The following is a 15,080-nucleotide window of genomic DNA, read 5'->3' as shown; positions in this document are numbered from 1 at the left end:
TAAAATAAAATAAAATAAAATAAAATAAAATAAAATAAAATAAAATAGGGTGGCTTTACCAAATCTTGTTAAATCAGCTTTTTTCAGCCGCCCACCTCTTTAAGCTGTAAGTTCCTACAAAGTATACAAGAATACTTTTCCAAGAAAAGAAGTTACTCCTAAAATGAGTCAAATGTCTGACATACACTTTGGGAAACACAACTCTACCTACCCCCACCTCTCCATAAGGAAGGAAAATCTGATGGAAGAAAAATAAGACTAAATGCAAATAAGAAAAGATGTCAGGCATGGTGGAACACACCTGCAATCCCAGCATTTGGGTGGCTGAGGCAACAGTATCTTAAGTTTCAGGCTAGCTTGGGCTATACTGTGAGTTCAAGGCTACCCTGTGTCTCATAATATAAACTTGGCTCACAAATTGAAAAAATAAATAAATAAATAAATAAATAAATAAATAAATAGAAAAAGGAAGGAAGGAAAGAAGAAAGGGAGGGAGCTGGAAGGTGGAGAGAGATAAAGACCAAAAAAGTTACTCAATGCAAGGAAATGCTGAAGGCAGTAGGAAGGGAGATAGCCCAGGTGTCATTAGCTCATGAGACTTTTGTTCAAGAAGACAAGTAAGTAGGCTACAGAGAAGGCTCAGCAGTCAAGAGCAAGAACTACTCTTCCAAGTTCAGTTACACTGTCAATGCCAGGTCACTCACAGTCTACAACTCCAGCTCTAGGGGACAGGACTCCCTCTTTTGGTGTCCATGGGCACTGCACTCACATGCGCTCGAGCGCACACACAAACACACACACACATTTAAAAATTGTTGAGTATTTTGAAAACAATTTGTAAATAAATACTTTTTAAAATATTTTTATCTCAAAGGCAAGACAAGCTCTCTATGTCCCACCCATGGAAGTGTAATAAAAGAGCAGGAAACTGGAAGTCTGGAGACCAAGGTGCCACATCTAGAACACAGAAGTGATGATCACCTCAGTAGTTTTGCTATGCAGACTATGGGTGAGAGGTAGGGCAGTCCCTCCATAGAACAATGAAGTTCAATACAAAAGCCATAGACTGCATTTACTGCTGCAAAGCTTTGGAAAGTTGAGCTGCAAATTAATTTAATATGTTCTGCTTCACTGAAGAAGCAAAGATTGGGGAGAGACACGAGGGAAACACTTGTCTCCACATGGCTTGATTTATAGTGTAGGTGGAACCTGTCTACAGTGGTACTTTTGTAGGTACTGGCAGGCCTGTGACACAAGACAGCACAGAACACCCAATTATGTGAGCCAGACTGCAACTTGCCATGGGAGTTTTTACATGTCCATACTAAAGAAAAGCAAGCTCCAGGGAGATCCTGGAACTCAGCAGACACTCAAAAGAATCAAGCCAATGCCTCTCCTGTTCCTTGTTTATTGTCTCTCTAGTATTCCTCTCTAGAGCTATAAGAGATCAGCCCCAAAGCCTTGCAAATACTAGGCAAGCACTCTAGAGCTGCCCTACACCTCCGGCCCTCTCTGAAGGGTGTGGTTTGCTTTTATCTTGTTTCAGGTTGTTTTTGCTGCTGTTGTTGCTTTGCTTTGTTTGTTTTGTGTGTCGTTTGACTATTTGTTTGTTTTTCCGTGATCAGCTTCTGCCCATGCTTAAGTCAGACAACTCCTATGGGCAGAAGAAGGAAGCCCAGGAGCATGTAACCTCCCCATTGCCACTATACACCTAGGATCTAAAGCTTGACCAGACCAGTCCCTCGATGGGAAGCTGCCACGGAGCTAAGAGGTGGACAATCCCCCTCTGTGTAATGGAAGATTTAAGCCTGAGAGCAATACAGCACCTGGCCTGTTCATACTTCTCCACAACATCCTACTCAGACTTAACTGCTCTGCAATTAGTGTCTGTCATGTGGAGGGGATCTGCTCAGTCCCATCCTCCTCATTCCAAACCCTTAGAAAACATTTACTGTTTAGGTTGGTCTCGTTAACAAATGAGTGCACCACATCATAGAAGAAGTCCAAGTGGAGGAAGTTTCCAGGGGAGGAAAAGTGCTTCTGTCCACTCTCTAGCCAAACAAGATATCAACAAAACTCTGTTTGAGAAACTGAGCAAGCTCACAGATGCACCGGAGGGGGATCCCAGGAACAGAGACTTCTATCTGCCCTGACACGAATGAGCTGGGGTGTTTCTCGAGATCATTACTCCAAATAAAACAGGATAAGTAGGGATAGATCTATCCCTTTAATAATAGGATTACTAGCATTAAACTCAATTAAAGTTGTACCAAATACACATAAATTCTAAGCACAAACACTCCCTGGGAACACTGCAGAACCCTGACTTTGACTGAGTGTTCACTAAATTGCTCTAAAGTTCCCAGAGGGTACCTTCGTTCACTGAGAACTTAATACTTTGAGTGAATAAAACTTTATGATTACGGACTTTGTGCTTTATGTACTTTCTTGAAAGGAAAACAATTTATTCTGAAGAAAACTTTAGGAGCAACTAATTATTCAGGTCTTAAAGATGGATATGGCAAGACCCTCTGAACTAAGTCGGAATTTAATGGAACTTGGACCTCAAAGCCTCGGGACACGTTGGTGATGGATTCGTTTCTTTCCATGGAGCACAGGGGTTTTCTGAACGTAGCCTCATAGTATGGACAGATATGGATCAAATCATGCCCACAGACTTCGCCCATACATGGACTGACGCTTGGACAAACAGACCCAGAAGAATACTAAATGAGAAAGACCACAGTGCCTGTGGGGTAGGAGGGAAGCAGAGGTGTACCACCTGTGCTCTGTCTGAGGAAAACTTATCTAGCTGAAGTTATGCTTGCTGCATGTGGAGAAAGGGAGTCATGTGATGAAATAAGTGTTCCAGTAAGATTAATCTGTCAGCGGTGGGACTGATGGATTGACAGAGGCGGAGAGAGGAGGGGTGGATTCAGGGAGCAGCATCAAGTCGTGGTAAGTGACTATTTATAGGCAGGAAATGAAGGAAAGAAGAGTCGCAGATGACTCCCCAAGTTCACTCTTCCATGCTGAGATACAGCAGTCCCAGTGAGAAAAACAGGGACGGTGAGGACAGCTCTCTCCTTGAAATACAACTATTGTGCACTGGTTGAAGCCACTAAATCTGGGCAATGCCAACAAAGAGTCCTGGCTTGTTTTCTGACTGGCAGAAGAAAGGGGAAGTGGGCTACTAACCACCAAGAAGTAAAGGCAGGATGATACCAGCAGTTATAGAGTTGGCAAGAATGAGGCAGGCCCTGAGCGGGAAGCATTGTTCAGGAACACACAGTGAAGCCAGACTTTCAACAGCATGGCTCAGCTCTGATCTACTCAAGCTAATTTAAAAAAAAAAAAAAAAGGTCTAGACTTGATAAAGAAAGGAATCAAAGTCAAGGATCCCAATCCAAATACCCAAAGACACAAAGAAAGCAAAAGAATTAAAGAAGGGTACAACTGAGGCAGGGGAATGCTTCAGTCTGTTGTCTGTTGCTGTAACTGAATACTGCAGACTAGATGACTTAGAAAAAGCACAGGTGCACTTAGCTTGTGATTCCGGAGGCTGCAAAGCCCCCCTCCCCCGATCACGGCACTAGTGTGTGGAGAAGACCTTGCTGATGCAGCATAACCAGGCTGAGAACATCCCACGGCAAACCAAACGTTCTAGCCAGAGTCTCTCTTGCTCTTCATATAAAGCTATTGATGACATCATGGGGCCCCTCCCATCATGACATCCTCCAAACCTACTTCCCAAGGACTCCAACATCACATATCACTAATGTATGAGTTTGAGAATAGCATTCCCAACACAAAATTGTCTAGAACAGGTTCAAAGTACAGTCTAAGAAAAATAGGATTGGGGGCTAGCCCAGTTCTTCCTTCTCTCTGCTTTCCTTTATCAAAGATTAATCCCTCCTCTGCCTGTCTACCACCTTCTGTTCCAACAGCTGGGAATGGCACAGAGGGGAATGGCACACCACACCACCTTGATTCTCACTCTCCACCAGGAGAGAGTACAGACTAAGCACTGCTGCCTTTCTCCCGCCTTTTCTCCTATCCTTATCTAAAGCATGGCCCCCACCTTCTATAGATAGGAGCTACTTCTTGTCACGCCCAGAGTCTAGGCCCACACTGTCCTTCAAAGGAGATGGCCATTCTGTACCATACTCTGTTATTTTATCTCCTCCAAGCACTTGTCAACACTTCTAATTAATGGGCTGGTGTTGTTAGTATGCTTGTGTGTGCCCTTTCCCCTAAACTCCCTTTGAAAGTAAGCATTCTGTGAGCCTCAGGATTGGAGTTCAAAACCATGCCCATTTCCTGAGCCCCCTCCTATGACTCACCCCGTGACATGGGATAAATCAAACCCCTGCATCTGTCTCCTGTCTGTACAGCCTCCCACTTCTCCTTCTGACACTCTCTCTTCGTCAAGGGCTCTGCCCTGGAAAGACATAGATTCAAACCCTTACTCTGTCTGCAGCTTTCTAGCTGTTAGTCCTGTTTGAAAACATCAATGATAAATTTCAACTGCTGCATCTAAAATAAATCTTGGTCACTATATTTCTAAGGAAGTACAGAGGGTTTTTTTTCTCAGTAGCCACACTCCCATCCCTGGTCTCTCAATTACCTACTGTACTGTACTCACCCTTCTCCTTACTCACAAATGACAGGTTAACTGAAATGCCTAAAAGAAAAACTGCCAATGAGGCAGGGGGTCACTACATAGGTATTTTTGCAAGTTTAAAAAGTATAAGCATGTTTAGCGACTGTGAGACCTTAGTTAACTTAAAATGGCCACCTGTGAAATCAAAAGGGTAAAATGAGGACAAGCCTCAAATAACAGGAAAAGAAGTGAGAAAAACAATTTCGAGAAAAACTGCAAAATGTACTGGCTGTATGCCATATGTGGCAATACATAACCCATGATCTACACTTCCCCATAGCTGACATGCTCGAATGTGTTTGACCAATAAATTTAGAAACTATCTCAATTAACCAATCAAGATACTGTTGCTAAAGTCTGCCCAGAGAAATGAAGTAAAAGGTGTGTGCTTTTTGGGCAGGGGGTCTCTCCTCCCTGGTTGAGGGGTGACCCTGACATGCTGGAACAATAAACCTCTTGCTGCTTACATCAATCTCAGACTCCGTGTCTCTGTACACTGCGTGTGCCGGAGAAGAAACCCTCAGGTCCAACACGACTTACACAATGCCAAAACTCAAGACTGAAATTGCCACCCCTGGTGATCGAAAAATATCTATAAGAATTTGTAGGCTATTTTTTTTTAATTTCAGTATAATCATAACATGAAACGTATGGCATCACTAAATTCTTTCTGTATAATTGTTTATATATGTATATTCCATGTCCCACAATAATGAGACTTCCTCTTAATAAATAAGAATCATAAAAACATGTATTCCAGACTTCTAAAAATGTATAAGAACATCTTGTAGGAGAGATCTTTGGGACTTCCTTATCCCATACTGCACTTTCTGCTGCCCCATACTAAAGAAAACAGAGCTTCCGGCTTCTAGAAAATCAGGAACTGAGGAACCAGCCTTGCTCTGAAGTCAACTCAAAAGCATAATCACCATGGTCCAAATTCACTTACAGTTGATGTACACCTCTGTGGTAGATATATGTTCAGCACACACGTCTCTGAATTCAACTCTCAATACCAGAAAGAAAGAAATTGACTTTACTAAACTTTACCTTTTCTCTCTTTAACTTGGAATTGTGGGGAGTAGGGAGTAGCCTATTTACCTAAAAGTCAGTTGTGACAAGAGGTAATTTGTTTGGGTGACTCCAATGATATCTGGGTCACCTTCCCCGACCCTAAACTGAGCCTCATGTCCCTCTCCCATTCGTTCCCAATCAGACAAGAGACTATGTAAAAGACAAGTAAATTTTGATCAGTGTTCTTGGGAAAAGACTTCCCAGCGCCATCTTAAAGGAGAGTGAATGAATGAGTCTAATTGTTTCTCCTGCTGTTCATGTACATTGTCCATTTTATTCATATATAGCATTGGTGATACATTGTTATGTATAATAATCATATAATGGCACATAGACTCATAAAGACTGGCAAATCTTGATATTAAACACTCAACACTCAAATACAACACTGTTGACATGAGTTGTCTAGGCCTTCTTTCCCACACACCAAACAATATGAGGATTCTTCATGATGAACAAGCCAGGTCCTCTAATTCAATTTCGTTCAGACACTATCCACCTGAAGATAGTGTTAGATCACACAGGTTGAAGGCTGAATCCCACAAGACTTCAGATGTCAATCACAAGCTCCAAGCTAAGGCCTGAGCTGATGGCAAGCAGGCTATAAATCAGGCCTCTCAACACTTCCTCAGACCTGACTGACTTGCTAAGAGCAGCTCACTGAATTCAGGGGAAACATTTACTAGTTGCTATAAAGGACATTATAAAGGAGGTGGATTAAACAGCCAGGTGAAACCGATGCATAAGACAAGCTATGGGAGAAGGGTATGAGCTCCTGAACCTGTCCAGGTGCCAAACCCAGAATCTCTGGATCCTTTTGGACCCTTCCCTTTGGAGAAGCTTCACTTCCTAAGGGCAGTTGATCATGCCACTAGACATTGATGACCAATAAATATTAAAGTCCTTTCCAGGAGGTCAAGGCTGAAAGTCTCAACCCTTCAATCACACCTTCATCTTTCTAGTGACTAGACTTCTATCATAAAAAAAAAAAATAGTCTTCGAAGGCCCCGCCAGGCATTGTTGCATTATCCCATGAAAGAGCCTCTCATCAGTCTGATGATTTCAAGATTCTGTGTGACAGAAAATGGGGTGACACCAAATATATATTTTCCAGTATCCCAAAAAATTAAAATTCTTCATTAGTATGCCCTGATACTGCTGTGTAATAGTAAACTGACATCTTAGGTAATAAGGAGATTGTTGTAATAAACTATCAGATAACAAGATTGGCTTATCAAGAAATCTTAATATAGGAAAGTACCAAAAGTAAAAAGAAAAACTAAGGTGTCTTCATTCCCTGCCTGCTCTAGCCTGGCTTAGTTTATGCCTCATATCCTGGCACAGTTAAAATGCTCACTTTTCTCTCAAAAATGGAGCTACGTGGGCAACTGTTTCTTCAACATCACTCTACGTAGAAATTGAAATGATTCCTGTTCTTATTCACTGTCAACTGCTGTGATGTTGAATCTAATTGTTTCTCCTGCTGGTCATGTCTACTGACCATGACCAAAGCTACTTGGGGAATAAAGGGATTATTTGGCTCATGTATGCCAGATCATGATCCATCACTGAAAATAATCAGAGTAGGAACTCAAAGCAAGAACCTGGAGACAGGAACTGAGGTAAAGACCGTGGGGAAGTGCTACTTACTGGCTTCTTTTCCATGGTTTGCTCTGCTTGCTTTCTCATACAACCCAGGACCATCAACCCAGGGTAACACTGACCAAAGGAAGCTGGGACCTCCCACATCAATTGTTAATGAAGAAAGTGTCCACAAGATTTGTTTGCAGGCCATCTGATTAAGGCACTTCCTCAGCTGAGATTTCCTCTGCCCAAATGATCCTAGTTTGTGTCAAATCGCCAGATCAAAAAAAAAAAAAACAAAGAAGAAAAAACTAACCTGCAAAATTCCTAAGCATTCCTTAACAAAGAAATGCTAAAGCTTTTGAAACCAATATTATATACAGAGGTGCACCAGACATCCAGCTTTCAAACTCCCCCGTTATGAAAGAGTTAATAAGCATTTTAACTTTCATGGCTGTTAAGTATGAAGGACTCATCCACAGACAAGATTACAAAACTTCAGACATAAATGTGGAGCGTGGCCTTGCAACCTAGATTTGGAAATGTCCCATTCTAGATCTGCCCCCAATCACAGGGATCCATGAGAGAACCACAGTGATTCAGCATTTCTAAGGCATTCATTAAAATGTGCTTGCATGCAGCAGAACCAGAACAAGGGAAGGTCCAAGTACATAGATATTAAAATCAAAAGTTCTTTTAAAAAAAAAAAGCAAGGATAGGGGAATTCTGTACTTTCTCACTGTAACTTTTGTAAAGCAGCTAAGCTGGCAAGTGTGTCTGCTATTAAGCAAGTCATCCTAAGAGCCAGTGGAAGACTTGAAACATGTCCTACTGACCAATCCACAGAAGCTTAAAGACACAGTGGAAAAGGAACTCAGAGACCGCAAAAGGAAAAGTCAGAGAACCACCAGATCAGATTGTTACTATAAAATCTAACCCAGGCTCACCTCAGAATCTTGCTTATGTCATCTCTGTGTCTCCTGGAGAATAAATATGACTTTTTCATCCTTGTGACCCCTATGATCTCTTAGCTGTGAACCTTTACCATACAGCTTTGCATATGAGAAATATACAACAGATGTCTATTGAATTGAGTTAATAAGAAAAAAAAGACTTTCAAATATCATTTATGTCTAAATATTCTTTTCAAAAGTAGAAATGAAACCAGGCTACCAGGGTGAGGGGAGTCAAGAAACTTAGTCACTCCAACAGCAAGCTAGTACACCACAGGAGAAATCCATCCATCTACATAAGTGTCAGGTAAAAGGTCAACAGACCTTATTATCATAAAGTCAGACATATACCGTTAATCACACCCACAAACAAAGCAGACGTCTAAGGCTAGACCATAGGACAAGCATTAGTCATAACATTCAAAGCCTAAATTAAAAAGAAGTTTCACTGAAATCTTTTTCAGATCTCAGTGTGGAGAGCTTAGACCTTCCTTAAAGCAGGCTTTGAGACAGCTTTGGGCTTCCTCCAGCACCCTGTACGAAGGCCCTAGAGTTTAAGAACTATAAACAAGTAACACAACCCATGCTAAGTCAGGAGACCTAGCATAGGGGTCACTCATAAGGGAAACGAGCTAGTCCTCACTGCACATGATCAAGGGGGCCTGGGGCATCTCTTCCTTAAGACAACATCCATTCCTTCTATCCTTAAGACATGAAGTGTTAGTTTCTCCAGTAAGCCATAGAAGCCTGAGCAAAAGGCCTGCTAGAGGAGAAGCTCATAGTCTCAGCCATGGTGGGCAACAAGCCCCTTCAAAATCACGCAAAGAAGGCTAACGAGGTTAGCAAAGTTATTCGGTATAAAGGCTGCTTCTTCTCAGGGACTTCACTTGTTTTAAAAATAGTAACAATTAACTGTTAAAACTTAATAGCTGCTTTAAGCCTTGAGAAGAGTTGTGTGACAGCCTTATACCCCTACCTCCCCATTTATGAAATGGGGAGAGGCATGATGGCCCTTACCTGTGTTTCAGAAAACCAAGCACGCAATGACGCAAACCACAGAAGCACTGCCTAAATTCTACATGTTTAACCAGCTCTGTTCTTGCCAACTGAACAGAGACAGTTCAGAAGGAAATATGTAACCTTATTATCATAAAGTCAGACATGTGCAGTGAAACCATGCCCACAAAGAGAACAGCCTGTTTTCTGTGCCTAACAGAGAGTGAAGTCTCCACTACCCCACTGTGTAGACTTGCTTGAGACCCAAAATATCATTGGTTCAAACAATAAGATCCAGGAGCCAGGATTCTTTAAACTCTTGGGACATTAGATACTTTAGTCTTAGTTTAAGTATCTTTCTCAAGCTCCAGGGCCACTTTCACAACCAACCTAAAAGTAAAACAAATGTTCATCATCGATGCAGAGTGTCCCCAAGGACGATGTCAATCAAAACTGGTCTATATCTTATATAACTCATTGTTTTCTGTTCTTCATAGTCTCATGAAATGCTAAATTGTTTACTGACAACATATCATAGCAATGCCCCATCCCCAAATGCCCAATTTAAGAACTAAAGTAAACTTAAATGCAAGTTCTGCATGGAAAGCCTGCTGGGGAAACTACAGCCACACTACCTCTCAGAGAGGCCTTCTGTATACAGACTGCCAGCAGTTTTTATCTCCTGGGAGGTAGATTCCTGTACCTTTACATAAAGGCTCCCAGAAACAAGTCAGAACTGCAAACAAGTTCACTCTATTGTTTAGTGCCTAGATTCCTGAGAGACACTGGGACCCAGTTTGTCACAGGACATTTGAAAATGCTCAGATTCCATATCAGTCAAAGAAACAATCAGTAAACCCTGTCCTGGTCGATCCCAAGTTAATTCCCTCTAGTTTCTCTTCTATCATCGTATTAATTGCTTACTTAATAAAATGCTGCACTAAAATTTGTGAAATCAGATTCTGGCAGAAAATCAAATGGAAAGAGAAGTCTTCATGGCAGCAAGTTGGGCATACTCAGCCTCCTGCCTACCTTATTGTGTTTCTGTTGGTGTCTGGCCTTTGTGTCAAGAACATGATAAGGGCTTTCTGAGTCCTGGTTGATGTAATACACCAATCTTGAAGGCAATGTGATTTCTTTCTGCACTGCACTGCTGGAGCTGGTATTTCTGCTGCTGCTATTCTGTTCCAATGTGTTGTCTTCATCTGCCAGGACTCCCAGGATTTTTTCTGCAGTTTCATTCCAATGCAGACCTAGGGGTGAGGGGTGGGGGGCAGGAAGCACAAATATACACAAACATGCACATATACATCCAGTAAATATATAAGTCATAAAATACATCTTTCCATTAATTACATTAACAAAGTTTTCTATTGCTAAGAAGTTAGGAAGTGGAGACACCAAAAGACAAGTTATTGTAACAGTGGTTTGGCCTGGATAGGTTAGTAGCCAGGGAAGCTTATACAACCGTGTACTGTACTCATGTATACCTTTTCCATCTCCTCTTAGATCTGAACATCTGAACTGTGTAGGGTCGGAGGGCTTAGAGAAGAGTCAGCAACTAACACACTCAAGGGTCCTGACCCTCGTCCCCTCCCCCTTCAGAGGATGCAGCAGCTCAACTATACGCATCCTAACCACCCCATCTCAGAGCTAAGAACACTCCAGACATAACTTGGGGTGCTGAATTCATGGACACTAAATGTAAAGTGACTTTTTCAAATAAAGATATGTATGTATGTATGTATGTATGTATGTATATGTATGTATATATGATATATATATATACACACATATATATGAATGACTCCCATTTCTTTCTAACTTTGAGATGAGCAAAAAAAAAAAACTGTTTTGTCATAAAGGGCTATAGATGCTGGCAACTTTCCAAATTCTTTCTTTTTACTGCCAAGGCCAGCTTTCTGCTTTCAGTGACTTCCAATCACCAGTGTGCTCAACATTGTATTATTCTGATTGCTCATTATGACAAGCATTTTGGGAAAACATAGCCAAAGGTCATGCGCAAAGAGTGTCTTGGAGACTTTCATTCTCTGGTCCCCAAAGTATGCCTCTCTCACCTTAATTCCAACAGCAGGGACTAAACCTGGTGGGAAATTTAAGGGAACAAGCATTTGCCACTATTATTCCATACCCCTCACCCCCTCCTCATTCATATGAAGGTTCCCCAAGGCAAGAAGCAACTTGCTAGCTCACTGCATCTTCCTGTCACTGGAAGTTACATAGAGAGCGCTAAAGGACTCAGGAGCCACCAAATACCTCTGGGTGGAACCCACAGTCATTGAAATGGGTCTTTAGTGAATGCAACAGAAACGGACTTCCAAAAGTGAACTAGCATGAACCTGGGCTTGGGACAGACGAGGGTGGAGAGGTCGACAGGGAGGCGCTCGAAGGCCAGGCTGGGGACCCACACGTCCGGGGTACACGCACCTGCGTGCCCTTCTCTCTCCTCCCCAGGGCCCCGCGGGGAAGGCAACGCAAAGGGCACCGGCCATACCCACCGCTGAGCGCAGCGGCCCCCCGGGCACGGGGCCGGGACGAGGCGGCGAGCGCAGGCAGCAGGAGAAGGACGAGGACCAGGCGGCAGGGCGGCGCGCGGGCCGGCACCGGGCCGGCGGGGCAGCGGCCGGGGCCGCGGGAGGCGCCGGGCAGGCTGCAGCCCGCCAGGGGCGGCCGCCGGGAGCTGCTGCCGGGCGGCTTCATGGCTCATCGCTCCCGGGCGCCGGTCCGAGTGACCCGCGAGAGCGCCGGGCTGGGCTGCGGGGCGGCTGCGGGCGGAGCTGGTCACGCCCGCTGGGCGCGCATGCTGCGGCCCCGGGCAGGGGTCAGGGGCTAGGGTCTCGGGGACGGCGGCGCGCCTTCCTCGGCTCTTTCCGCCTTTCGGAGAGCGGCCCGCAGAGGGGGTCCCCGCCGCTTCGTCAACTTGGAGCCTCCCCCAGCGGCTGCACCCTCCCAGTGGCGGGCGCGGCCGCACCAGTGACTGCGGGGGTTGCTGCCGGGCCTGAGGATGCTGAGGAAGCGCGCGCGGGAGCGAGCGGCGCGGGGACGCGCAGCGCGGGCGCGAGACTCGGGGACGCGCAGCGCTGTACTGCACCCCACCCTCCGTGAGCGCGCCCGAACGGGGTTTCGGGTGCGGATACTGATGCTCTTGCAGATGCTGATGCTGTAGCCTGCATGGGCCGCGCTGCGCATGCTCGACTGTGGGAGCCCCGGGGAGGTATGGGGAGAGGGGGTGCAGAGTGATGCAGCATCCCAGACAGTATCAAAAGAGATGGTGGCACCTCCAAAGATGTGGGTAGGGGAGAAAGAAGTTTCCAGTCAGGGATGACCCCAAAGAAGAAAGTGCAGGGGTTTCCAGGCCTGGGGTAGGCCTGTTCTGGCAACAACTTGCCAAGAAAAGCGACCCATCCTCAACACCCTCTCTAGTGCAGGGAAAACTGAGACTGTGCATTTTCCTTCTCAAACCTTTATTTATTTCCTTCCTTCAAATAAATATAAAGGGCTGCAACCAGGGAGGTAAAAATAGCTGTGTTCCTCATAGCAGCGAGTGGGATGACAGTGGGAAGCACTGTGGTGCATCCGCAGGCTGGCATCTGTGGGCACTGAGCCACTGGGATCCCCTCACAGGGTCGTGGGTCCTCCCTCCTTGTGCCCATAGGGCTTTGAAGAAAGCTAAATTCAGAAAGTGTGATGGGCCATATTTTGGAATTGAAGAAATACAGAGATTAGAAAGCAACCGTGGCAGCTATCTTGGGAAATTTATCGTTTGTCAACCAGCCTTGGGGGTGGGCAGGCATTTCTGAGAACACATTTCTATTTTTGAGATCCAGTCGTATCTTGTGCAGAGAAAGGGGGTATTTTCGCTCAGTGCTGTCAGTTCCCTGGTTTGGGTGGGTTAGCAGCCGCTACTAATTCTGGTGGTTCCAAATTAGGATGTGAGGCACATTTCTACCACAGGACTCCAGTAACACCAAAAGTAACTTATTCACTCTCCCAGGGATGGTCTGAGTAATAACAATGGTGTTTTATTCCATTATTGATATTTAAAATAGAGCTAAGGATATCTACTTGGAGAGGGCTAGAGAGGGTTCAAGAAGTATGATTAAAACTAAAGAAGCTACACTTACATCACCATCATCCTGTCAAGGCTGTTAGCCACCTTCTCTACCCGAGCTTCACCAAAAGAACTTCTGGAGACAGAAAGACGATAGGCCTGCACTCAGATCTCGAGCTGCAGAGCTGTTGAGGCGTCAGATATTAATTTTAACTTTTTCTTTCCAAATTTGAGCAGGAGTATTTATTGGGCAGATGGATTTAATTAACTAATGTCAACAACAGTTTTCATTCACCTTGTAGCCCTAGTTCCTAACATAATATCTAAAGCCCAGAGAGATCTCTTGGCTAATATATGGTCTATATGGTCAATGAGAAAGCCAGGAGATTGTCTCAAGTTATATTTGATATAATATACATGCTGAAAACAGACTTGGGAGACCAGAAGCCAGAAAGAAGGATAAAGGCTTCAAAGGGAGAAGGCCGGGAGAGAGGAGACTGTCCTGGCACAAGTTATTTCAATGATATCTCTTGCAATTGAGTTATGGTCTCTTACTGCTCTCTAAACAAACCTTCCAGCTGATAGGGAATGACCAATCACCAGCAGCTATAACCCACCACCCTATGCTTGTGGGGTGCAGGATGAAGTTCCTTTTAGTTTCTAACGAGAAGTGGGGATGCTTTACAAAGAAGGCTGCTGACTTATGCTATACAGTGCAAAGCAGCATTTATATACAGAAATGTAATGTTTACAGATACTGTTGGCAGCCAGACATATATCAGCAGGAGAGGGGGGAAAGGAGTAAACCACCTAGGAAAGTTTATTTATTGAGATTTGTTCTTTAACCTCTCTATTGAAATGAAGGTTAAAAACAGAACTATATATTCTTTAGCTTGCCAATTCATTATATTTATCCATTATTCTCATTAGGTCGTTTAAGATGTTTTGTTATAGTAATAGAGTTTACTTCTAAGTAGTATCAGTTTTACCCTCATAGTGCGTGAAGTTAGTGACTTGCTTGCTTGCTATCGAATGCTTAGCTCTGCATATGCAAATCATATTTTCCCTATCAAAGCTTGGCAAAAAAAAAAAGTCAATGGGGATGTAGTGTTTACCTATCATGTAAAGTCCTCAAGTGCTCCATTCCAGAAGCACACAAAAAACTATCTCAGTGTCTGTTCATCTGTGTGTGTATGTGCATGTGTGCCCCTGGGGCAGGGCCAGCAAATGTGGGCCTCCAAGAGGGTAGAAGGCTGTCCTGGGCATAAGGCCTGTTTGTATAATAATATTCATACTTTACATTCTTGCTTGGAGGAATATCCTCCCTGTTAACATTAATGGCTCCATGATAATCAGAGACAGCATCAAGTCCAGGAGCAAAAGATGTGTCTAATGTCTCAGAAAAATGGTAAATGCTGGGAGCTTCGGGACAGCCCTTAAGGCTGTGGAAAAGAACTCTAAAAACATGAGTGTGAAAATATATAATTTTTCAACTATGCAAAATATAAGGATGCAATATGAATTATATGAGGGGCTTCATGAATATAAAGGAACAGAGGTAGCTGCACTATCAGCCAGCTTGCCAGAAAGATACAAAGGCAGGCAGATTCCTGAGTTCAAGGTCAGCCTGGGACAGAGTGAGTCCAGGCCCAGGTATAGTAGAAATGGTAATTTCAGGACAGGGTCCCACCCAACAAGCTTAACGTCTGTGCTTAATAGAGGCAGGTAGATCTATGAA

At 43.9% G+C, this 15,080-nt stretch overlaps 1 protein-coding gene across 2 annotated transcripts in view; it reads right to left on the bottom strand.

Moving 5' to 3' along the window:
- Adam23 (ADAM metallopeptidase domain 23) overlaps positions 1-12,069 on the bottom strand; it is a 141,156-nt gene extending 129,087 nt beyond the window's left edge. The window contains exons 1-2 of one of the 2 annotated variants that reach the window (XM_028765604.1): positions 11,790-12,069; positions 10,303-10,523 (exon numbers count right to left, since the gene is read on the bottom strand). In XM_028765604.1, coding sequence (XP_028621437.1) covers positions 10,303-10,523; positions 11,790-11,991 — 423 coding nt within the window. In that variant the 5' untranslated portion in view covers positions 11,992-12,069. The remainder of the gene's footprint in view (positions 1-10,302; positions 10,524-11,789) is intronic. The other variant, XM_028765603.1, reaches the window with a different exon arrangement.
- Between the last annotated feature and the right edge of the window lie 3,011 nt (positions 12,070-15,080).

Source organism: Grammomys surdaster, unplaced genomic scaffold (genome assembly GCF_004785775.1).
Source record: "Grammomys surdaster isolate TR1022 unplaced genomic scaffold, NIH_TR_1.0 165, whole genome shotgun sequence".
Lineage (NCBI taxonomy): Eukaryota > Metazoa > Chordata > Mammalia > Rodentia > Muridae > Grammomys > Grammomys surdaster.
Note: the sequence above shows the minus strand (reverse complement) of the source record. Positions and strands in the feature narration are given on the sequence as shown.